The 26101-nt window shown below is 38.2% G+C and overlaps 1 protein-coding gene across 2 annotated transcripts in view; it reads right to left on the bottom strand.

The window, feature by feature from the left end:
• Positions 1-26101, bottom strand: part of ADCY1 (adenylate cyclase 1) — a 152611-nt gene that overhangs the window by 820 nt on the left and 125690 nt on the right. For both annotated transcript variants that reach the window (XM_075493679.1, XM_075493680.1), the window contains exons 11-19: positions 25090-25174; positions 21103-21192; positions 17933-18189; positions 17159-17285; positions 8383-8499; positions 7089-7235; positions 6603-6701; positions 2453-2567; positions 697-821 (exon numbers count right to left, since the gene is read on the bottom strand). In XM_075493679.1, coding sequence (XP_075349794.1) covers positions 697-821; positions 2453-2567; positions 6603-6701; positions 7089-7235; positions 8383-8499; positions 17159-17285; positions 17933-18189; positions 21103-21192; positions 25090-25174 — 1162 coding nt within the window. The remainder of the gene's footprint in view (positions 1-696; positions 822-2452; positions 2568-6602; positions 6702-7088; positions 7236-8382; positions 8500-17158; positions 17286-17932; positions 18190-21102; positions 21193-25089; positions 25175-26101) is intronic.

Here is a 26101-nt window from a genome sequence, read left to right as displayed (position 1 = left end):
AGCAGAACTCCTGGTCTTGAGCTGAATAATTACAAAGCCAGATAAAGCTCTGTCCAACAGAAATGTGTAACAGATTGTCCACTGTTGTGAGCTGGATCAGTTCCAGTGACGTTAATTTACTCCAGAAGAACTTTTGATCCCTGGAGCCTAGACAGGTATTTTGGATAAAGGACTGCAAGAGTTCATTGAGATTTTGAGCGGTGCAGCACAGATTCTAGCCGAGCTCTAGCAGAACAACAATGTTCTCTGTCTGTGTAGCCTCTCTGATCCAAAGTATCCAAGGAATTTTTAAAGCTACATAAAATACAGCAGGATGCAAATAGACATAGATCCTTTCCTTGTAGTCCTTATTCAGGCAAAATTCCTACAGCACTAGGACTGGCCCATGCAGTGTTGGCATTCCCAGGCTTGCCTCCAACTGTGTGCAATGCAGCAGAGAACTCTGTTTCTTCTGATGGGAAATGATTTATTTGAGGATTTCTTTGCCTCCAAGTAGTGAAGCGTATATAATGGAAAACAACCGTACCTCTGATGCTTGAATCATCAGAGTTGCCCTTCATTGAATCATCATGTTGCCCTTTTCATAAGAACCACAAGACCAAGTGAGGTTGCATTTTCTAAGTGGTCTTGAAAATGTAACCACATATAAAACAGGAGGTATGTACAGTTTGCAAAATTGTCTCAGAATGCACTTACCTGAATTTTCCCCTGCACTCCAGTACTATCCATCCGGCTGGCAACATTTACAGTGTTCCCCCAGATATCATACTGTGGTCTTCTGGCTCCAATGACTCCAGCCACTACTGGCCCGACATTAATACCTAAAATCAAAACAATGACTTTGGTTTCAAACACTACAGCATATTATCCAAGGGAAACATGAATCCTGAAAAATAGATTTAACACACAAGTGCCTTACCTTAGAATTTTTCTGGTCATAGGACATAATATATGTTAAATTAATGCCAATTGGACTTCTGTATTTGTAAGAGCTTCAGAAACAAAATAAAAACATACACAGAGATATCTTATTGGAAATGCAATATGATAGACAACATAAAGATTTGGCTCATCTGTGGATTTTCTTTTTTTTTTTTTTTTTTAAGAAAAGTAGAAAAGCAGTGGTAGTGCAGAGTTTAGCTGTAGAACAATTCAGGGCAAACTGTTAAAGATCTTTAATTGTTTGCTATGACTTCCACTGGGGTTGCTCATATAAAGCCTTTTAATGGAGGTTTTCCAAGTGGAACAGAAATAGTGGCCTGGAAGACAGGAGGAATGGGGGTAAGGGAAGTGTGTCACATCGGTTGTCAATACTAGACAACTCAGATCAGGAGACACTGGAAGGAGACAAGAGTATGTGAAATTGGCTCAAGCATCTTTTTTGGGAAACCACAGGGCTTGATTCTACATTTCTGACTGATTTTGACACCTTGTTTGTAAGATAAAAGAGGAAATGTTCCTTCTCCTGAGTGCCCTGATCCAGGGCTGCAGATGCTAAACCCTGCATGAGGTTTTGTGCAAGCGTTTTCCCAGGCAAGTTATGAAGAAGAATGGGGGTTAGCTATTTGTCTTCTGCCCCTTTGTGAACCTGGAAAGACCAGTTCTAACAGAGTTCAAAGAGAATTTGGGGTTTATAATTATTAGGATGTACGGAAGGGCAAAGATGTATAACTCTCCTATTGCTGCCCTTGATGTCTTTGGTCTTTCTCAATCTTCCACTGCTAGCAACCTCACTTTTCTCCTTATCCAGCCCATTCTCACAATTCAGCCATGAAAATATATAGAGAAAGAAGCTGGAGAAAACTATCTGTGTTAGCATATGCAATGAAATGAGAACAGCGGTGGAAGTACCACTGGAGAGGAGCGGGATGCAGGGAAGGAAGGGAAGAAGGGAACTTGTTCTCTAAGAAGGCTGGGAGAAAGGACTCTGAGAGGTAAGACATGTAATAACACGTAAAGGATTGCATGGGAAGGTTTGTGTTGTGAATACCAGAGGATTTGATTTGTTGGGGAAAACAGGACTGGTTGAGGTGATTTGGCATCTGTGGACCAAAAGCTCCCATCACGCTTTTAATGCCAACAAAGCTTTTGCAGATGCAATTTAACTTAATAGTTAAGTACAGTCAGACCCAGTTTTCAGCAGTTTAGCAATGCAAAACAGTGTAAGCCACAAGAGTGAGTACACTAATAATACTGTATAAAATTATTGGTGCATTTTCCTTTTAGGGGTGCGTAGATTAAGCAAACACACTGGAATTGGACACAATTATAATTCCTTAATACTGATGCTCACCAGCCTGCTGACCTTCTATATGGATGTGACTCTCCCGCTAAAGAAGGCTTTTCAGTTTTAATCATGGAGGCAGGACAGGTAATCCTTTGCAGACAGCACAGGGACAGCCAACAAACAACAATGTTCTGCTTCTGTGATAATTGTAGAAACGTGACTTACCAACTCGTAGGACAAAGTCGTTGTAAGACTGATAGTTGATTTCATCAAGAACGTCAAACATCTCTATTGCAAAATCTGCCAGTGTACTCAGATGGGAATAAATTGATTTTTTAGCCTAGAAACAAAATAGTATTGCACATTAGATTTGTATGGTACTGAGAGGCAGGTGAAATACCAAAGTGAAAAACAATGAAAAACTCAGACTGGATGGCTTAGGAAAAGAATCTAACCCATTTTGCTGTTTGTGAAAAGAAACTTTTGATGGTGGCTACAGCACATATATTCTTTTCTCAAGAACTGAATCCTTTTTTTCCCCCCCCTTCTCTCTCTCTTTTTAATTTCTGGGAAGAATGGAAAGCAAAGTTCCCGTGGTAAAGTGGTTCTGTTGCTAGAGAGCTGCAGATGTTTGTTGTGAGCAGGGCAGGGAATATAACCTGCTTTCTTACAAAACTGCTTTGCCTGATGATTATTAATAACTATAGTTTCTGCCCTCTTCTCCCTTTGGGGTTTTTGCTAGCTCCCAGCTCTGTGGGGTGCATGCTGTTCCCATTGACAAAATTCCTGTTGGGTTTAATCCTGTGAGATGCAGAACACCCCTATTTTCTTTCCTTTCCAGGCAAGCTGAAATGAGTTGTTATAAAATGCATCTAAATGAACTAAAGCAAAAGAACCAGAAGGGATGAAATGAAATGCTGAAGTATCAACTTGTAAAAAAACCCCAAAACATAAGAAAATAATTTTTACAACTTTAGTCTAATATAAACTGTGGAACTAATTTTCAGAAGATATTGTGGATCCCAAAAGTTAGCTGGAGTCACACATAATTACTCACTCATGGAAGAAATATTTGCTACAAAGTAGTACAGAGATATTATCTGTAGCTCTAGAATTTCTTAAGCAGCATATCATTAGAAAGCAGAAAAGAGAGGTTTGCATGTTTGTCCTGTAACTCATGCCCTTCCCCCAGGATCTACCATTGGCTAGTTAAAGACAGGTTACTAGAATAGACCTTTGACCTGACTCAGTATGGTTGCTCTTATGTTGTGCTCTTATTTGAATAATAAATATGAATTCTTGAACAGGTTTGCAAAGTGAAAGTGGACTAAAGGTAGGGTATGGTGAAAGAAGTGCAGGGTCAGTGGCAGTCTAGCTTCATTAGGGTGTTGCACAACAGGGCTGTGGCAGCTGGCATGAGATGAGAGCTCGCTGGGTTTTTGTCATGATAGTGAGATTGTATAAATGGAGTTCTTGACAGTGGCTGAGAACCCTGAGAAATAGGTTTCTATTTGCTTTATTTGTCTCACTTTGAAAGGGTTCCTTCATGTGGCTGGGAAATTTACAAAAATTAGAGCAAAGTGCTAACAAAAAATTATGAAAGACATCCTTGGGCCAGTCCCAATTTTTAGGAAGGGTATTTTTATTTATCTGCCTGGGTCTCTGGCATTCTGCTTCTTGCAATGTCAACTAACTCTACTCTTTTCCAGCCTCACTAAGGCAAAGGAAGAACAATAATTAAGTTTAAAGAGCTGATGGCTACACTCCCAACAGAGAAGAAGAATATTGAATATCTGGAGGAGGGAGGGAGGAGTGTATAGTTTTAGTTATTCCTCTAATCTTCTTCATATTCCTTATCCTTCAATTTCTTTGCTGCCCGATGAATGCTTTGATTTCCTGCAATGCCCCTCAGGAGAGAGGACTGGTGACAATACTGGACGCGCTGCAGGTGACAGATGCCTCTCAAAAGGATTACAGGCAAACTCTTTTGAACCTGCACTGAAGAACACCACAAAGTTAGGACCGTGGTGAAGTCAGGACCCTGGTGAAATCACAGACGTCATTTCAAAGGACTCCACACACACAATGAACTTACATTGTGCAAAAGATCTACAAACAGCTTGGTTTGTGTGCTGCCCTGATGGTGTAACTGGCAAGCAACTATTTATTTAAACATCAGAGGAATAGTTACTGGAAAGATTGCCCAGAGCATCACAGCAAAACCACGCTGACAGAGGCAATGTGCATTTACTGTAGTCACCTGCTGAAGTCAAGCTGCAGAAACAACAGTCCTGTAAAATATGAGATTTAAATATTTGACTTCATCAGAGTACTGGGTTCTTATGTGTGTAAATATCCTAAGAACACAGTTAACCCCATCCACTGCTTTCTGCTTATGTCCAAATCCTCGTATGAAATTGGTGGCTCACAATCAGAGGCTGTTCCAGATTTTCTGATGAAGCTGGAACACCCCTGGCAGAAGGGAGATCAGAAGGACTTGAGTCTCTTACGGCCCCATGGACACATATGACTCCGTAGGGCAGCCCAGGGACTTTGTGACAGCTGGCAGTGATCGTCTGTGCATGATGGGCTACCCAGCATCATCAGACTTCTAATACATAGCTGCATGCTGAAGATCTAGTGGAAAACTGCCGAGAGGATGTGAATAATTTCTACGCATTTACATCACGCAAGCAGTGGGAAGAGATCACAGAAGACCTGAAACCCCAAGTTAAAGTAAAAAATATTGGCTGTTTCATACAAGATCTTTAGGTTTTCTGGAATACAAAATGTTAAATAAATTCTTCCTGTACAGAAAAGATAAAAATTTGCCCCAAGGTTTCAGAGAAAGGTAAGTCCTGTACAAGACCTTCTGCAGTGATTTAAAATGCATTATTATCATAAGCTTAGAGTGGTATCTTCAGTACTAGGCTAACTCAGCTGACCCTTCAGTTAGCAACTATAAAATACAAGAGATAAACATCTTTAGGTTTTGGAACATATGCTGCCAAAGTTACCCAATAACACACTTGTTTTCAGGATTATAGTTCAAAGAGCATTTATAGCAGACACACAAGTATGCCGTTGCCTGTTTGCCTGAGATCACACCGAACGAAATTCAAAGGATCAATTTTTTTGCCCGTCTCAGGACCCAGGAGTCAAAGATTTCAGCATAAACAGTTTTATAGATGCCTTTTTGTAATGTGTAGATTTCTAGGAATGATACAAAGGAAAGTATCAGTTGTAAATACCCTGCAGACCAGAAAATTAGTTGCATGTGATATACTCCAACATGATTCTAACAGTTGATTTTCAATGTGTTTTTTTATTTACTTAACAAGGATAATTGTTACTACAAAGTTCACAGGCCATCTTCTGGCCCTTTTTGCTTTTCCCCTCTAATTCAGTGTGATTTTGCGATGCTAAACCATATATGCATGAGTGTACCTCTACAACATACGTACATGCATATCAGAACAGGGGAGAGGTGTCTGGAAATTCTGGGCAGACATGGATTGCTTTCATTTGAATTATATTCCTCATATTATTAATTTTATTATTTTTTCATAAATTACTTTTATGAATTTAATTATTAATGTGCATAGTACTCTCTATTCAATATATTTGGTATACTGTCCACAAGATTCTCTGCTTTCCAAGATGCTGCATACAAATCTAGGAAATCTCTGTCCCAAGACAAACTTAAGGTGAGAAACACACTCAGGAGTAGTAATGAGGATACAGAAGAAGAACTGCCCCAGAACTAGTGGGTTTGAAATTACTTTGACTTTTTTTATTGCTAAGTAATTAAAGGAGTAAAAAGAATGCTAGCAGTAGAGACAAAGAAGAGCTGATTTGGAGGGACCAGGGTAAAGTGCAGCAATGTACTAAGTTGCTGTCCATGCAACTAAGTTGCTGTCCATGATGGGCGTTGGGAGAGGCTGTGTTTTGATTGTAGGTTGCATCCAGATTTCAATATAATAAAAGAAAAAAAAATCACATTTTAATAATTCTTGTGTTAGTTTTGCAGAAATTCATCGCACCTAGAGTCTCTCCTTCCCTGAATCTTACAAGATCATCTAAGATACCAGACTTAAAATACTACCACTCTGACTTAGGAGCTTTATGCACCAATTTGCAGAGAATCCAGAGCTGCAGACAATGAAATCCCAAATGAAGCCACATGACCAACTGCTAGGATAGCAATTTTTCTTTTCAGGCTACAGTTGTTCTTTGAATTTCAGATTTAAATTGTTGTAAAGAAGTAATACAAGTTATCTATGATCACATAGAGTTAATTGTGTTTCTGATGTTCCTCTGGAAATTGAAGGAGAATGGTTCCTCCACAAATGACTGTCATGTAAAATCTTCTTACCTTAGTTCCTGAAGTAGGTACAAGTCCCACAGCTGCCATATATGTACTTCCAATTGTCTTGATCTTTTCTATGTCCTTATAATATTCTTTGTCCATAAGCTTTGTTTAAAACATAAAACTGTTAAATATTACATAATATTTTAGACAAGCAACCATAGTTATCAGATAATATGAGCAAGTTGATTAAACCATATTATTTTTGGTACGTTGAGGTTTGCCTACTTTGAGGTCATTGAAAAAACTACCGTTAACTCGCATTTTAATACTCTTCCTATATTAGAGGAATTTGAGGTCAGACTCATGTGCCTAAAAGTACAAACTGGGCACTTTGGAGAAGCCCAGTGGACACCAACTACAATTAAATAGGAAGTTTACAATACTGTTTTATCAGGAAGTTCAAGATATGCTGAGTTGCTACAGATAATCTATGTTGATAGTAATTTGGTAGAACTGATATGGTCAAAAGATAAAGTGTTTAGACCTTACCTCATCAAAATCAGCAATAATTTCATTTAACAGGCGTAAACATTCCACTCCCATATTATTGCCGTCCAATTCGATGTAGAAATCATTGAAATTTGGGATGGAAGCAAACATCACTCCCACTTGTGAATATGACTGGTAATAAAGGTCCTGCAGTTCATGAGCAGATATAATTTTTATTTTAAAGGATTAATCTAAAGAGGCATCATTATAATAATATCTATTCTACTGCTAAGCAATAGCTAGGACAAAAGCCTTAATTTTTGGTAGAGAGAAAGCCAGCCTTATTAAAAAATGTTGAAAGATCTCGCCACTCAAAAACATAAAAGAAAATTAACACCTAAGCTATTAAACCCATTTAAAACAACTTAGTCGTTTTCTCTGTTCAGACATGCAAGCAGTGAGTAAAAATTTTGTAGAAAGTCTTAATAGTTGCAGAACTTTTATTGTATGAAAAATAGAATTGCATTTTCTCAATTTTGTTTTATAACTAAAATAGGAGATGGAACAATTTTGTCCTGCAGCACAAAACCAGCCTTGCCCCTTCATGTCTTTCCCTGAGTTGCGGAGTCCTGTATTCAACATTAACAATATAATCCTGTTTTGTACAGTAAGGTTTCTGCTTAAGAATTCGGAGGGCTCACGGAAAGTAAATCCACTCTTCTGTGGTTCAAATACATTGATCCAAACTCTCAAGAGCAGTATCACGGCCATTACGGCTACTCCAGTGCTGCAGGTATTGCAGCTGCACTGGAAGGACTCTGGTAAGGGCTTCCTGAACCACTTTATTTAATCACTGCAGCCTTTGATGTTAAAAGCTACTGTGTCTTCCTTGGGTGTGTACAATTCTCTGTTTTTAACTTTAAATGGATGGGTTTGGTAATCCAGCGCATTTCCATAACTAGAGTGGTTCATACGGAAGTGTCTGGCAGTTCATACACTTCACCATTCAGAACCAAACTGAGCTCATGAAATACTGTGATAAATCCCAATATTCTAAACTGATTGGGAAAAAAAATAGTGATTTGCATGCAGACACTTGGCTGCATTGACGTTGAACGACACAACATTCCCTTATCTCGCTTTTTATTAAAATTCTTCAGAGAAGGAGGACACTACAGTGAAAGAAATAATCCCAATCTAATTCTTGAACACAAGTTTTTACATTCCTTTTAAGATGAATGAAATTTTAGAAGTCCAAGCCCTTCTTGAAAACATACAGTCGAAAGGTGACCCAAGCTACACTGGGTCACACCCATACAACATCACCATGTATTTAAATTTTATCTTGGTTTACCATATTTCTTGGATTAGACATAAGAAAGTGCTGTGCAACATGTGCTGGCAACAGGTTGAAGAGAATTCTTTTATTATCCAGCTTGACTCTCTCCATATCATCTCTCTCTTCTTCTGCCTGTGGGGACAGAGGAAAAGAAAAACCTTTCCAAAAAGCAAAAAATTAGCTGAAGCCATCAAATGGATTCTATTGATTCATCATTTGAAATTAAACTGAGCAAAATAATGCCTGCAAAGTAGAGTGGGAACAGTTCTCCTATACCATGCTTTTACATTGGGGCAAAATCCCTTTAAGGCCTTAGTAATTCAAGCTAAAGTCTCTGGGCTGATGACTACTTCAGGGCTTGATCAGCTATGTGTATTGATGTCTTCTACAGTTCTCTGTTCTTTTAAATAGGCCCTTGATATTTTTACAGAGTAAAAAGCTAGAATAATCCCACTTAAATCACATTGGCCTTGGAGGCCAATTACTTCCCAGGTAGGTGGAGAGAGTGACAGCAGTATTTGATCCACCTTTCAAAAAACAGAATCCTGGAGCATCACCAGTGTTTAAAGCAAAACTACCAGTAAAATGGCAACAGACCTGGTAAGACCTGGTAAGACTCTTCAACAGAGAAAAAGGTTTTAAAATTGAACATCCTTAAGAATTATATGCAATTAAAAAAAAAATTTTAATATAGAAAACCTAGCATTTCTAGAGTTGGTTTTAATTACTCTGGTATTTGTCATGAAAACATATACAGTTCCTGCACACAGAAATTTCTGTGCACAGCAGCAACAGAAATTCTATCATTCATGTGAATGATGGCATTCAGAAAGAGTGCCTAGGAGTTAACACAGGTGAGGTCCTTAACCCAAGATACTGATATCTTATTACAAGTGTCTTGACTCACAGGAGTTAGTGGGAGTCATGCATTAGGAAACAATTCTAAAAATCAGACCCCTTATTGGAAAAATACTGAAAATCTAGGGATTTCATTTGGGACTCCTAGGTTTGCAAATTCCAGCCTAGTCCTTAGTAGACTCTTCTGCAAAATTACTTCTCTGGAATTTGCTCCTTGTTGTTAGAGTGACTTTTGGCCCCACATTCTGATTTCAATTAGAAAACATTTGATCAGTACCATATAATTCATCTCATAGAAATCACAGCTTATTCTTTGCTCTTCAATCACACTCAGAACTGTAACACAAACCTTCTGCCATGATCCCAATATGATTTTGTTTATCTAGTTCCAGTCAGCAGAAGACTGGAAGGCCAAATTCTCAGGCATTGTTGAGAACCTACAACCACATAAATCACTGAAGAATCTGCTCTAATCTTTGTTGGTTTCCCTTTTGTATCTAGAACTTGCTATCCTGATCTATTACAAAGTGCCCATACTTTTCTCACTATCCATTCCTGTCTAAGTAGGAGAAGACCAGTCACTTCTTGCCTTTGGATAGTCTTACAATATTCTTTTCATGTGATTTTTTTTTTTTTCAGGAAGCTAATTTTTGCTTTCCATGACAAAACTTAGGAAACAACCTTTTTATTCAAATCACACAGGCTGCTTTGCCTTGCAGTTTACTTCTGTATTCTTAAATTTCTTTACAAGTAGAAAGAATACTGAAAGAGAACTGGTTTTATAAACATAACTTCTTCAGGAATTATTCCCTTTTGAAATAAATTCTCAGCTCCTCCTCTAATTTGTGTAATAAGGATCAGAATTTATTCCAGAGGTGAAATATCAGTAAACATTAAATAGCAGTTAAGCTCTGCAAGAAATATATCTGAAATTTTTATTCTAAGCAAGTATCTATTTCCTGTTTGTGAGCTGTTTTCCTGACACTTTTTTTGCTTTTTATATTTTTTAATATGCTGTTTTCTTGAAATATCCTTCCTCTATTTTGGTGGTATAACTCTGGCTCTGACTTATTGTTGTCTATAACCATGTGTAATGACCTCTTGCATTTAGTCTGACTGTTGGAATTTAAATGTTCTAATAGTAAAAATAAAAAGCTTTTTCCAGCTGAAAATCCAAACCAAGCTTACAACTCCATTTTTACATCATACTGGAACATGGGAAATTTTACTCTGATGACAGCAAAGAGATTTGCCAACTGAATTCATACTCTGAATAAAAAAATCCATTTTGGGCTTGCTTATCCATTCCTCTATTTTTTTAATAAGAACATTTTTGTTGCTTTCCTCCTACGAATGTTTAAGGTTCTCAGTTAAGCTCCCAATACAGTATGGGGCAGAATAGCAGCCTAAAGAACAATACACCTTTGGGCCAGTGTGTAGAGATTTCTGGACAAGTCAAAGTAATCAAGCAGGGGTAGGTAAGTGGAGTAATCAGTTTGAGGCATTGCACGGATAGTGATGTTGCTCAATCACTGGCAGCTGCTGTTCATTTCTGATCTGGAAATGCGTGATCAGATTCCTCTGCCTTGCCCAGTTGTGGACCAAAGTGTTCATTTTGGACGACATGATTGAGAAAGTTCTTCAGCAACATGTAGCGTTTCCTACCATTGTGTATGATTCACAACAAAGGTTTCAGAGCAAGCCACAGCACAAGGACAAAGCTGCCAGCACTGAAGCAGACCCTTGTGACCTTCGTCATGTTGCTGGACTTCTGTCCAGCCTTTGACGCACAGAAATAAAAGACAATTGTAATATACTAACATAAAATAAATGAGAAAGGACACTTTAGCCTGTTGGTTTTCTGGTTGTTTCCTTCTGACAGAACTTTAAGGCATGTGATGCCTTTTCTCCTCCTTTCTGTCTTGCTTCGATATGATCATGAAGCTACTGGGAGAGAAATGCCAGTGACACTAATGTGTGTGCAGGATGGGTGCGACAATGTTCACAATGATGGGACCACAGCCATGACTAAGAGGCTGAGAACTGAGCTCTTGAGTGAAGAGCTAGTGGCTCAAACCAAACCACCAAAGTCATGACTGAAGGGGTGGCAAAATCCCCTAAGAGCAGGGAAAGGCATCAAGGATATCACCATTGCTAAGAAACACAGCAGAATGCTACATTTCCAACACACCTAGCAAGTGTCTCTTCCCCTCTTCGGGTGCAAAACTGTTAACTACAATTTTGACTCTGAGAAGGTTCAGTTGCCAGAAATGCGATGAAAGCTATTAAGGCCATGGAAGGCCCTTGAATAATACCATGGTATGTAATGGTGGCAAACCCTAAATAGAGACAAACTATGCAAACAGCAGAATGAGGGGAATGTAGGTCAAGTGCTCTTAGCTTTTTGTGCCCTGGCCTATTTCAGGTCAGGCACTTCCGAGCCAACAGGGAGAGAGGAGTGCACTCTCTTCCTGTGTTTCAGGGAGACATTTGCACTGGCAATGCCTATGTGGGGCAATGCAGTGCCATGAAGACTAAGATGTGTTAGCTCTGCCTGACCTAGCCCCAGACCTAGAAGCAGAATGTCCATGGAGTTAGCATAGCACTCCTGAGCTACTTAGTCGTGTTGAAAAGCAAGGTATATTAGCTTAGAACACACACAGGGTTAATACTGCTACATTGTTGCTGGTACCCTAGCCGGAGTCTCTGCATGGACTGCACTTACACCACCGAGGCATACCAAATGTCTAACATCCTGCCTTTATTAAAGTGATCTGCTAGGAATATGAACCGAAGTATACCTTCTCTGCTACTACTGCATAGAATTTGAGTATCCATCCTCTCGCCCTGCACTGCTTAAGACAGCTCTCATATAGGCAACTCCTCAGGAGCTGCCTGGGGAAAGAGGAAAGATCTCCTTGTGTCACTTGCAAGGGAAGATAAGGAGTGAAGGTGAAGTAAAAAAGACTTGGTCATGTTCAGCAGTGAGGACTCTAAAACTATTCCATCACATGGCTCTACGGGGAGGGAAGTAAACCAATTACTGATATTTTCTGGACCTTTTTCCAGCTTCCTCCTTTCTGCCCTTCAGGGAAATGCAATGAAAACTGTCTTTCCTCCTTGGGACTTACGAACTCCTAATGCCTACTCTTTGAGCAGGTGGGATAAAAGGATGTGTAGGCATCACCCTTGCCCAGGCAAAACAGACACTGAGAAGGGAGAAGGAGTACTTGGGGCTGGAGAAAGAAGATTAAAGTAGCACAGATCACAGGTTTTTACATTCCTGGTGGAAATATTATCCAGACAGCTAAATAGCATCCAAACCTTTGTCTGTTTGCCCCTATTCCTATTGGTTAATTAAGGAAAGCTGCCAGCATGATATTTATGCAATATCATAACATCATGCAATATCATGCTCAAAAAACAAGGCCGATTAGTGTGAAAATAAACAAGAAAGAAAACACATAGGCATGAACAACATCATTTTTCACATTCTGCTTTTTGCTTCTACCTGTTTGGTATTCGTGGCAGCTAGGTCATTTTGCAGAACTTAACTGTATTTGCAGAGCTGCAGTATTTAAAAGCAGGCTTTGTTTTTGCTTCGGACCTGGTGACAAAATTTAAAATGTTCTTTGGTACTATGGCTTTTGACATCAATGTAATTAACAGCTATTGCATTTTACAAAGTTACACAGCATCCCACAGTTTTTACAATGCTGGTAACTGGTACGCATCCTCTCTGGTACACATCCTCTCTTCAGGAAGTGGTCTGAGCTGTTGTATCACCTGAGCTATCAGGTGACTGTTTAATAAGCATAAAAATGCTGCAGCAATGTCACTGTTTGAAGAGTTATCACATGAAAATCCACTGTTTCAAGATACAGCTAGAAAAAAGCCGGGCACCGGTGCTGCAGGAACATCGTCTTTGTACCTGAAGGTGGCACTAAAACCACAGGGAAGAGACCCATCCCACTGCTTCTATAGGGCCAGATTTTTAAGAGGAAGTGCAAGTACACCTGGCAAGTCTTGCCTGACGACTGTAAAATACTTATTTCTTACAAGTGTCACGGATTAGAAAAGACAGCTGAATTATATTCTAGTATTCCCTAAAGAATGCAACAATCAGTCATATTATTGTATTATTCTTATTTTCCTCCCCTGACAAATCCTGGGTGAGTGAGCAACTCCATTTTTTTGGCAGTTTTAGCTTCTTCATAAATTTATTGCTTGTATTTATTTGTCCTGGTTTTTCTTCCACTTCTGTTGAATAATTTGCATAAGAAAAAGTTATTTTCAGTCACAAATAAGTAAAATGCTCCTATATTTGCTATTCACAGTTATTGTCATATGAAGCACACAGAGTTACTCAACAATGTTATGTAGAAAATGAAATTCTCTTCCCACTGCCTGTTAAAAATAAACCAAACCAAAACAGATATTTTCTGGAAATACTATGATATTCAGAAAGGTTAAATTTGGCACAGAAAAAAACCTAGCAAAATCAACAAGAACCTACCTAACACCATTGATGTGTGAACAGTAAGAACAAATATAAATGTTTTAACAACTTATCATCAATCAGAAAAATCTATTTTTTCCACAGGATGTACATAAATCATACTGTATTATCTCTGTTCTGGTTATGTAACCTAGATGCATGGAAATCAGGTTAACTTTTCTTAAAACTGTATCATTTTTCTAAATCAGTTTTTCTTGATTGAAATCTGCTTTTCCTTAAAACACATTTTTTTCCTGATGTGGCAGACAAAATCTGTGGAAATGGGTTTTCCTCAGACCTTAGCATAGACCACTGAGCGTCTGTCTCTACATTCTTATTAATAAGGGTATTAATTGCAGGATACTTTCAGTGTTTAAAGTATCATTTAGTTAGTACTAGACTGCTTGTTGTTCATCATGAAGTAAATGAAAATATCTATGAAATCCTTTTTATTGCAGCTTATGCCACAAATGGTTTTATTCATCTGAGAACATTTTTACAGGATTAGCCCCACAATGAGCCTTACTAAAAGCATACAAACAAAGTGCTTACAACTTCCAGAATAGCCCTTGAGTCTGAAATTCTCCCCGTTGTAAGCCAACAACTGAGAAGCTTCCTAAAAATACATGTTGTACCATGTTGGCACATCTTTCACACAGCAGCAGCTGGCTACTGGGAGATGTGAGTCTCCAGCTCTAGCAGTGGTTCATACTGTGTTTGCACAAAGAACCAGCACACTCATTCTGTAAAACAGAACAAAATCTCCACAGTCCCTGTGCACTAAGTCAATGGTCTTTCTAAAACTCCTGCTTACCAAGAACGTAACCAAGTTAAGCCAACATGGTTCAATGGTAAGTAGTACTGCAGCTGTAGAGAAACATGACCAAAAATGCTGTTTAACCATAGACAGGGCTCCTGCAGTCCAGCAGCTAGAGAAAACTGTCACTCAGGAAGGTGGTTTTTACCCTTGTCTCCACTTAAAGATTGTTAAACAATTAGTAGCTTGGCGTTTGCTAACTATTCAAAGGCAGTTTTAACATATAGATATTTCCAACCAACAGTCTTCCCAGAGCTTTCAATACTCAGATTTTTACTATGCCAAAGAGCCTAATAAGTACAAAGATAATGGTTTTTTTACTTAACCATTTGAAGAGGTAAGCACCATAAGCACTTCTGTTACATCCATCATGATGGTACTTCTGCATGTTATGTTAATTAGCACTTGTATTCAGTATCATTTACAACCAATACACAGAGTAGAAACCGGGACAACATTCCTTACAACATGTTATTCACTATTGTTTATTGTACAGGGAACAGGTCTTCCACGTGGAATTGAGAAGAACAAGGGTTTATGCCCAGATCATCAAAGAGGCCAAGCATCTACCCAGCATACTGATTTCAAAGACTGGTAGTTATGTTGATCTCTAATTGCTGAATTTTCTACCTACACTGTTTTTTTTTCCTTTCTGATTATTATCATGCAAATCTCACAGACAAGACGGTACCACATAAGTACCTGATTTGCAATTGAAAAGATCTGAAAATGCCATTTGATCTTCTCAGATGAAAAGCGCTTTTTGAAATGGTACCTGAAGATGCCACTGGACATTACTGAAATTTGATAGGCATCCATATCTCTTAACTCCCCTTACAGTCCTTTGGAGTAAGTGCATGATGGTTTTAATAATGGTAGACGACTAGGTATTTCTGTAAAACCTGGCCCCAAGAAAACAGAAAAAGTTTGTATTTCTTCCTTTACTATTGTCCAGTTCTGGTCTTTCAGCAGGCAAGCATCCTATTAGTTTCCTGTACTTGAATTTTTAAAACTAATTGATTGCTAATTAAAAGCCAACTTAAAACTAAGAATCTTTAAGTACATTCCTTAGGGATATACAATTCACCATGCAAGTCATAGTAGCTGGAATGATGAAAAGCATTTAAGATGCTGGAACGAACTCTTGACCTGTTGAAAGGCCACAGGATAGCAAAACAGTATCTTCTGCTTCAATAGTATCTGCTTGCTACTCTATTTCATGGCTAGGAATAACACACAGAAGGTCTCGTATTCATGGATTGTATGGCACTCACATATAGCCAATCTATATAAAGATAGCTGCTCTACAGCTAGTCACGTGCTGCTCTGAGTTTCGAAGTCAGGGGATTTTTTTTTTTCCCCTCCTGAAAACTAGATATGGCACCACAGCAAGCGGAAACTATTACCAGTTTGTCCAAAACAAACTTCTGAGGCTGACAGGCACAGCACCTATCAATACTGCAGGTCATAGGACAAAAATTAAATGAAGTGATCACACGTTGTTGACTCAGTTAAACAGCACAGAGTCCACAGAAATTATAGAACAAGATAAACTTAAATCATAAAGGAGGTGGACGTGGTCTTGGACATCAAGACAAACAAAAAATCCCAACAGAGCTTAACTATTAGGTTGAAAAACTTTAATAAGAGTAGAAGATAACAGAGCTAAGTCATTCCTGATTTCTCTATTCTAGGTAACACAGTAGAGTCAGGGATCTGTTTAACCCATGTGTTCCCATCTTGATCTTAAACATAAAAGCAAGCACTGCGATGATTTATACAGTCCTCTTAACAACATAGTTAACAGGGTGTAGGTGAGAACAGGATGTGACCTCTGTGAACTACAAGAGTGTAAAAGTGTAAGATTTATCAGAAAGGCAACTTCCAAGTTCCACCAAAACAAACTTATATCTTCTTCAACTTTCTCCTTCCTTCAGGGGCCAACGTGAAACTCTTTGGAGGTGCGAATAGGACTGCTTAGAGGTGTGACAGGAGGTAGACATTTCCTGATGCCCCTGCTTATGGCTAATATAATTTCTATAGGTTTTGATGTGATTATGATAGTTAGAAAATACATTTAAAAAAAAAAAACATACACTTGGTATCTAAATAAATTTCTGATCTTCCTTTGGGAAAGAGTTCCATAGTTTCATTGCATAATATGGGTATAAGTATTTCCTTTTATCAGTTTTATTTGCTTCTTTTCAGTTTACCTGAACATCAACTTATTTTCACCCCTTTTTGTATTATAACATGAAAAAACCCCATGGATTTAATTTCTTTATCTCAAGTATATATTGCTAACAGTCAATTTCCCATGTTTGAAATTCTCTATATTCATAATGCACCTTAGATATAAATATATTACTTTATTGATGATGTACTGTTATGGAACAACAACAACCAAACAAAAAATCACTTCTCCAGAGCAAACAAATTTTATAGGTCTGTGGAAAGAAAGGTCTAGTAATTTTTCTCTGTAAACCCCAATGCACATGAAAAATTTTGAAAGTGTCTTAGTCCAACTGATTTGTTCTGAAAGTATTTGCAAGCCAATTCAAAAAGTCAGACATCATTTTGTGTGCATGGATACTAGAAACAAAAGTCCTGTGACTTACCTGCACAGCCCAGAGGTAGTCCAGACGCAGCTTCAAGTCCACCTGTCTGGAATGCAGTGCCAAAGCACAAGAAAATAGCAAAATGGCTAGTATTGGTTCATAGCCACGCATATAAAAGGAGCCACCCCTTAAAAATAAAAGGAAAGTAAACGGGTTATTCCAGGTTTTCTAATACCTAACACTGCATATTTTTTAATATCGGATCATTAGTTTAGAACATGTGGGCACCCCCTAATCACTAGCCTTTTCTGAAGAGGCTCACATGGGCAGGGAGATGGGTGACAGTAAATCTGATCACTGCATCACAGCAACATTCAACTTCTTGAGGATTTTGTAATGCTACGCATTATTGTAATGTGTGTGCATGCTTTTAATTAGGAAATATAAAAACACTCAAAAGCTCAAAAGCTTAAATGAAATTGGAATTGGTTGAGGGCTGCTGAAAGACGGAAGTGAAGTTTTCAACAGTGTTTTTCTATTTCATATTATAATTAGACTGCAATGTGTTCAGCTGAGGTACGTTAGCATAAAACTACAGAATAATGGGGCAACACTTGCTAGTTCCCAAAAGCTAATCTCCTGTTGATGGATATTACTAGGTCCTACAATTGCTGGGGAGAGGATGGCTTAAGTATTTCATATGTATGGCTTAAGTATTTCGAGCATATAGCTCTAAGTAGCACTGAATGCTAGAAGACAATTCACAGATGAGTGGTCAACATCATGACTATCTGTAGAGAAATATCCATTGCTTTAACTTTGCAAGATACCTACCCCACTGCTTTTCTGTAACCACTCAGTTCCAGAATAACTATGTATAAAATTGTAACAAAAAGCAGGAGAATAATTTTTGGCAAGGAAGATACACGTAGAAATATTGCCAAGGTGAGAGTCCCCACTACACAGGAAAGGAAAGCATAGTGGGCTGTGTCACATGGAAGTTCATTCATTGTTTTATTTGTTCCACCAGGAGAAATGATAACTATTGAACTGCTGGAATTGGTATTCCAAACCCAAGGCATACAGCCAACCTAGAAAAGACAGGAGAGGCAAGAAGGGTAGAAAGTTAAATATGAAATAAACAGAAATGCAGCTGCTATGGGGGCTGACTGTAGTTCGTTTCTAATTGGGAAAATATGGCCATGGAGTTCCCATCTAGCTCACTGCTCTAATAAAATCTCTCTCCTTTTCCTGTAACACTTTACTCAGTTTCAGGTGGGAGACACTCTTTGTTCATTAGATGCCACTAAGGGCAACCAGTTAAAGTCTGGGCTTAGTTGAACAGTTTCCCTCCAAGTGCTCAAAACCAAGAGGCTCTCAAGCCAACATGTTCCTGCAAAATTAAGGAACTTCAGTAAACATTTTACATGGCCATGCGGGTGAGAAAGGTTCTTGCACAGAGCACAGAAAGAAGTGTGTTTGTTTTATTGACTATGTAAATTGTATCCATTTCAATTAATCAAATATAAAATAAAACATATTTTAATCTTTGATTGAAAAGCTAAACATGAATAATATCTTTTCTCCACTTCAGAGCTACTTCTGCTATCACATATGATTCAAATACAAGGCCTCATCTTTAATTATCCCTGCCATTTCAGTTATCCAAGGAGTTCCATTTCCTTCCTAGACTGGGAAATAAAAAAATGTTTTAGTGCATTTTCTATGGGAAATTTAATGAAATTTAACCTGCTTCTTCCAAAGGCAGTGTCATGTACACATCTCAGAGCTGTTACCCAAGAAAGGGAGGAATTTCTGGCAAATAGTGCAAGTCCCTAGAGCTCCAGTTTTAATTGCACTCCAACCTTCACCCCTTACGAAGGGAGAGGATAAGAGTTACCATAAAAGGGGAGAGTGGGATGGTAGTGTGAAATTGATTTTAACAGGCACTGCCACATAAGTACTGCCCTGTACTTAAGCTTCTTTTTTGAAGTGTGTTATTAGACCTTTTTATTTCATCCTAACCACTGATAACAAAATTTTATAGCATGCTGTAAAATAACTGACAACCTGAAAGGTGATTAAGCAATATATTTTACAGGGGGTTGTAGTCATTTAGAAAGATGAGACATAACAGATAAAATGTGAGTTAAACTCATAATGGCTAACATTATGAAATCAGATGAGAGAGAGTGAAGTGAAAAATCTGTTTAATGTGATTTTGTTCAGTATCCTTAAAAATGCTGTTCATACTAAACTCATCCAAAAACACAGGCATGCATGAGAGCTTCATAAATGATGTGCAATCCATCCAACAAAACACCATCTGCTCTACAACTGAGAGTGAAACCTCAACACCTAGCTCCTCTGCTAGCTGAGAATTCTTGAGGCATTACTTTGCAGGAACTAATAATTTCTACTGATTAAACATTTTTCCTAACATTTTAATGGTTGCAGGCTATTTTTGCTTCAAGAAAGGATAAAGTTATATTTGTGACCTATTCTAAGTTGTAACTGAATGATCACTGCCTTGTTGGAGGCCAGAACTTCTGAATTCTACTCTACCTTCTTCCACCGATGTTCATCGTTTGCCTTAGGCCTTATGATGTCTGTTTCCCATTTTCACTGCCTTTAAGTGGCAGCAATGGTGCTTGTTTCATTTGGTCAAAGTATGTGTCAGATCTATGGAGGCTGATCCACAAAGGTTCCAGCTGTCGTAATATTCATCTCAATCCCAAAGTCAGATACACAGAACTTGCTGAGATGCTAGCTAGCCTGGAAGCACTGCACATCTCTATGCATTTTGGGCTTATATGCACATTAAGAACCACATATATGTCTGTGTGCTATTAGGGCTGTGTGTTGCTCACACAGCTGATGTTCAGGAATTCCCAGAAATGTCTGAACATCAGTAATTCTTGGTACTTCTCAGGACATTGGAATTCGCAGAAAAGGAATCCTCTGCCCATTCAGTTCATGGCGATCAGCTTGGTAGATGTTCTAAGGGCAGGTCCAGGGACGAGTGAATACACAAAATACAAAATAAGGGGCTTGGCATCTCAGTTAGCACAGTGAATTGCTCATGAAATCACTGTCTTCCTACTGGTCAGAACACATTGCCTAAATGCCGCAGAGAGGCATGATTTGAGACATCTGCCATCTCAGCATTTCCAATTGTGTTTAGTGTGCTATTTTTGTGTGGAATCTTTCCTTTGGGTACCCTAACATGTTTAATTCATTAGCATTAGCAGCCAAAATGCTGTACTTGAGTGCTAGGAATTTGACAAGGCAACTAAATGCCAAATACTTAGGTGGAAGTTTAAATCCCATTTGACATGCAAGTCCACCATGTAGAACTGGCTGCTAATCTACAGTAAAAGAAGCTCAATTTTCAGAAGTGTTGAGCAAGTTCATTTCATACACGAGAAGCTTCCTAGACATTAGATGTGGATGGATCATGTAAGTAGCACAGCATAAGCACCTCTTCTTGTTACGCAATACTCTCCATATTCTAAGATCTTGTTACCTTTTGATCTGCTTGGACTAAAAATATCCCTGTTATTACACAGAAATATGTTCTATAAGTTGCCACACAGAAATAAGTAATGTTGTTTGACACCATGCCTTGCCTGTCACAAAATATTAGCCATTGAACTAGTAAGCAAGTTGAACATTTAAAAATAGTGTTCCTATAAAGTACATGACATCAGCAGACTATGTGATACTAAGGTTTGATATAAAAATTTCTATAGGTGTTGACTAGGTATTATCTGTGTAACTTCCTAACAGCTTTGCCATTCCTAATTCAACATACTGACTCAGGGCAGTGAAAGTTCAAATTATAGCAAAGGGCTTTAATTTTGAAGAAACATGCTCTGCAAGTATGAATAATAAAAAGAGCTGGAATTCACCAGACGAGAATATGGTATGTGTTTAACAGATCCGTACCAGGTTGTTCTTTAAACAGAATGCTAAATTAAGCTTTACTTGATTTAAATACTCACCACACATCCTTGAGCCACGGAGTATATTAAGATCACAATAAAAATACACAAAATGGTACGAATTTGTATTGTCAGGCACCCTGGAAAACACTAAGGAAGAAAAAAAAAAAGATTTATAGATAAAGATTTAAAAGTATTTTTTAATGTGCGGTTGTTATTTTTTAGCAGTCTATAAAAAGAAGTGAATAAGGGATATGGAAATTTTGCCTGCACTGCAAATTATGAAACAAGCATGCAGGTATTATTGTGTACATGTGTTTTAATGGTAATTCCATTTTTGGGGTAATAAATGTGAAATTATTATTACTATACATTATTTCTCCCTATAATTAAAACTCTTTGAAAGGTTAGTAGGATGTCTGCTCATAATGCAAATAATAAATTAGGATGGCATTTGATTTTGTTCCCATGGGGAAAATACCCAAAGCATCTTTTGCCTTGCAAATTATCAGCTACAAATAGTGATCCAAGAGAACATGCTGTGGTAGCATAGAATTTTGGAGTGGTATTTGTGTCTTCTGTTGTAATAGTCACATTAAATGCCAGGGTAGTTTTAATTATCAGGACTCATTAAAAATACTGAATTTGTCAGAGCAGAAAGAGCAGTAGAGAACAAAAATGTCTGGTGGAATGGAGTATTGTGAATCTTTTGCTCATCTCCATTTTTACCCTGATTCCATCACTGTGAAGTGTGAAGTGCTTGCTGCTGTGAGCGTATATGAAGCCAGTAACAGAAGGTGAGAGAGGAAGGATAAGTCTGTCAGGCTTTAGTACTTGTGCTTGTTCTAGTCACACTGATCTACTCAGGTTTCAGAGAAAGCTGCTTTCCTTCTTTTCCCCTTGCATTAAGAATGTTTGGGGCATCTATTATCTACTGGATCCATGATATGTCTTTCAGACTACAGGACTTCTTCCAGTGACTTCAAGGGGCAAGAATCAACTCCAGGAAACCATCAGATTTAAAGGGGGAACAATCCTGTGTCCCTTAAAAGGAAGGGGCTCAGACTTATCAAGGCTGGATTTGACTTAAGATCAAATGGAGCAAGCAAACACCTAATTTTTGGATGAAAGTCACCAGTCCTGAAGGAAAGCTGTTCATTTCATGGGTATCATCAACATCAAAAGCATAGCTTCCAGCAAGCAGTAAAGTACCCATAGAGAAGGGCTTCTGTGGTCTTGGCACAATAGAAATCATGTATTGAAACTCCTCCCCTTCCTTTCACATACACAGAGACATTTCCCCTGTATGTCTGACCATGAATTAAAAGCTTGAGGTAGTTACAGGTGAATCAACTTCATCTGGGCTGTGAAACATGAGAATACAGCAATTACAGAAAAAATAAAAAACCATGTGTGATCTACAAATACATTCTGGCTTCAGTACGGATTAAGTCCATGTAAATGTAGGTGGGGAACAACCAATGTAAAATCAATAGTAGACTTATATAAGCATATTATGGACCTGAGTTTCTACACCAGAAACCAGTTTAACTATTAGTCAGCATCAGTAAAATATATTGGGATACCCGAGGTATATCACCTTTCATAAAACAGTGAGCATATTATAGAACAAAAACCTTGAATTGTACGAATTTCACATTGAAAAACTGTGTCTCAAAGAAGGGGATATAGCAGTGTCCAAAATTACACTATGAAAAAAAAGATAGACTATTTCTGCATTTGTTCATCATTGTCATACAGTTCAAGTTGGAAGGGACCTCAAGAGGCCCAAAAGTACTGTCTGCCTTGACCCCCAGGGCCATTTCTGCAGAGCTAGTCAGTTCCCAGCCTGTGTCATTGCAGGTGGGTCTTCCTTCTCAGGGCCTGGACTTTGCATTTATCCATGCTGTATTTCGTAAGATTCCTGTTGGCCCATTCTGCCAGCCTATCTAGGTCCCCCTCAATGGTCATCCGGCCAGTGTGTTGGCTGTTACCCTGAAATTGAAGTCACCTGAAAACTTGTCATGAGTATACTCCATGTCCTTCTCCAGGTCGCTGATAAAAATGTTTAACAGGACAGGTCCCAGGATAAACTCCAATGTGATCATCCAGACTGTTTTCTACCTATCAAGTTGTCCACCCAACTAGACCAAAATCCTATGCACACATGAGGTGGAACATGTCTGTTTTTAACCATATAAATAAAATACAAAATAATAATTTTATTTGAAGGAAATATATATATTCCATTAATTCAGTTTGCAACCAAATAAGTTATCTACTGCTTGTTAAAGAGAGAACCCCAATAGTTCAAAGATAATGCTGCATGGTCAATAGTGACAAAGCAAAATGCAGATTAAAAGACAATGTGTCCTGACACATTGCACACACATGTTTTTTTTTGTGTGTGGTATGTATATGTTCTAAATGTTGACATGCTAGGCTATTGGGTTAAAAAGGAAAATAAACCTTTAAAAGATAAGGTATGAGACATGTCTGAATTAAAACTCTGACTGACACTTAAAAGATTTATACTTCTGACTTTTGGTCATTCTAAGATTGCATCTGTTCTTTTGTGACAGTATATAATTTTGGGCTTAATTTTCTTTGTTTTCTTTTATTTGTGGAATTTTTATTAACTAAATAAGTACTGTCAGATTCCTAAAATGCTAGGTAACTGGTACAGTAAAACATTGTTATAGTGGTTTTATGAGTGAGGCATTCGATGCTAAAGCATGTAGAAGTCGAGTCACTTGTCCAGTGTAAAATAGCAAATAAGTGCCAGAATACTGATTAAAATAGAGGAATAACTGGTTTACAATTCTATATTCATTATACATAGCATATTCATTATCTTTTATTTATTATATAACACAAATTTTCACCACAAAATTTCAAACTGCGATATTCTGAGTTTTTATGTTTCTTCATTTTTCTAATGCTGGATTTGATCCTGTAAGATACTGAATCTCTAGAGGAACCTGGAATAAATTCAGATTCTGTTGTCTGCAAAAACAGCTGGAACAAACCTTAACTTTGCACTAGCCCCAGGGAAATGGCATAAAGAGGAGCAATTTCCTGTAAACTTCATCTGCGTTTCTACCGTCCAAAGACAGAACAACAGATGATAAACTACTGTGCCTTTATGAAACAAAAAAGATCATCAGAATTACTCTCAAATAATTGTGTAAGTTTATAAATAAAGATCTGCTCTGTACCAGATACTCTGCTAATTCGCTATTTATGTTTCCATGAAAACAATTACTTTCCTCCTGCCAAAGGGCATTTTTTCTTAACTAAAAATTAGTGTGTGCTAATCAGCAAAGCTGATTAACTGTGTAGTGTTTTCTCCTGATATTTGTCTGAAAAGACTAAATTTAGATTAAGCCGCTACAGATTTCTTTCATCAGAAAATTAGTCTGTAGATGCTTTATTCTTATCTGGCAGACCTAGTTCTCTCCTACAACAACCAAATGTCCTTCTGCATCATTACTGCTGTGAAAATGTAATGCAGGAGAATTAATCATTACTAAAGGTTTTGAAAAGGCCAAGGGTTGCGTGTGTAAAACATTGTGCTTTACCATCAAAACAGCTGCTGCTTTGGCAGGAAAAGTTTTGAAACCAGAGAGGAAGTTAGCAGGACTTTATACCCAGATACCAGTCAGAATGGAAGGGAGAACTTGTGTGCTCCATAGTCAGAAAGGAGAAAAAGTCAGGTTAAAGCAGCTGTTTATCTGAACACTGGAATGATTCAGTAGCTAGTGGTAGGTGTTCAGGGAAGACGTAGCAAAAAAGACAAAAAGCAGAGCATTAATGGCACTGAATGCTACACTGCTGTACTGATTAGTCATGTAAAAAGTCTACTTTCAGGTCAACCATCTTTGTTTTTGAAGTGCATAATACATTACTTAGCAATGAACTTAAAAAGCACATTGGTTTCAGCCTCTTTGAATCTGTGAAGCCTGTGCTGATGGCTTCATATTCCAAAGGACGAACAAAGCATAACCACCAAAAGGAAGAATAGTCATAAAATCTTAAATCACTTACTTGTACTCGTGTGACATGTAGGTACATAATACAAGCCACTAAGAAGCATATGCAGAACACCAGGAGAACAAGAACTACGGTACTCCTAGAATCAAAACACAATAGAAGTAAAGCAATGCAACTCAGTAGCAGATGAGAACAAACAGCACAGGGGTCCTTCTGAAATGGTATTTTGGATGAATGGTGGAAGATCTCCACCTCACCCTTGTAATACTAACCATCACAGAGGAAATTCCACAGTGAAATGCACTGCTCTCAAGAATGAGAAATCAGTAAATGCTCTAGTATATGGTGCCCACTGACCTCAGCAAGGAGATCAAAGCACCTCAAAAATTCAACTGTATGGTGTGTCAGGAGAGACACTTTCTAACTGTAGGCTAATGCAGAATATTCAGCATGATGACTCTTATAAGTGAAGTGTGTGTAACCCAATTACATGGCCTTGGCAGCTGTGTAACAGTTACCAGAAGCTTTTCCCTTCTAATCTCTCCTTCTCAAAGATTCAGAAACCAGAGGTCAGTCAACTCAGTCACTTACCAAGTCAAATAAAATCAGACCAGACTGCGATCCCTTCTAATGAAACAGAGCAACTCCCTCCTTTTAAGTCTTCCTCAATGGTAGAAAAATCTTAGGTTTCACAAAGGTGCTGTAATAATTCTTTTTATTCTTAATCTTCCCTCTCCTGATCTTTCAAAATAGGCTTGTTCTTCATGAGAAGAGGGGTGCAATCCAAACACTTCCCTCTTCCAGAAAACCTGTGTTATTGGAACAGTACCTTATGGATGTGAGCAAGCTGGCAAAAATTAGTCCACCAGTGCTGGAGCTTTAATTTATGCTCAGGAACAGCCTGGCCCCAAGCCAGCCATGGAACCAGGGCCGTATTGACAGCAGCATAACACGATCTTCACACCTTTTCTAGTCTTGTGAGAGCAACCCAGCCAGTCCAGAATATGTGAGCCATGGCTGCAGGCATATATGTATCTGTGCCCTTGACCATCACTGGGGAAAGATT

Source organism: Mycteria americana, chromosome 2 (assembly GCF_035582795.1).
Source record: "Mycteria americana isolate JAX WOST 10 ecotype Jacksonville Zoo and Gardens chromosome 2, USCA_MyAme_1.0, whole genome shotgun sequence".
Classification (NCBI taxonomy): Eukaryota; Metazoa; Chordata; class Aves; order Ciconiiformes; family Ciconiidae; genus Mycteria; species Mycteria americana.
Note: the sequence above shows the minus strand (reverse complement) of the source record. Positions and strands in the feature narration are given on the sequence as shown.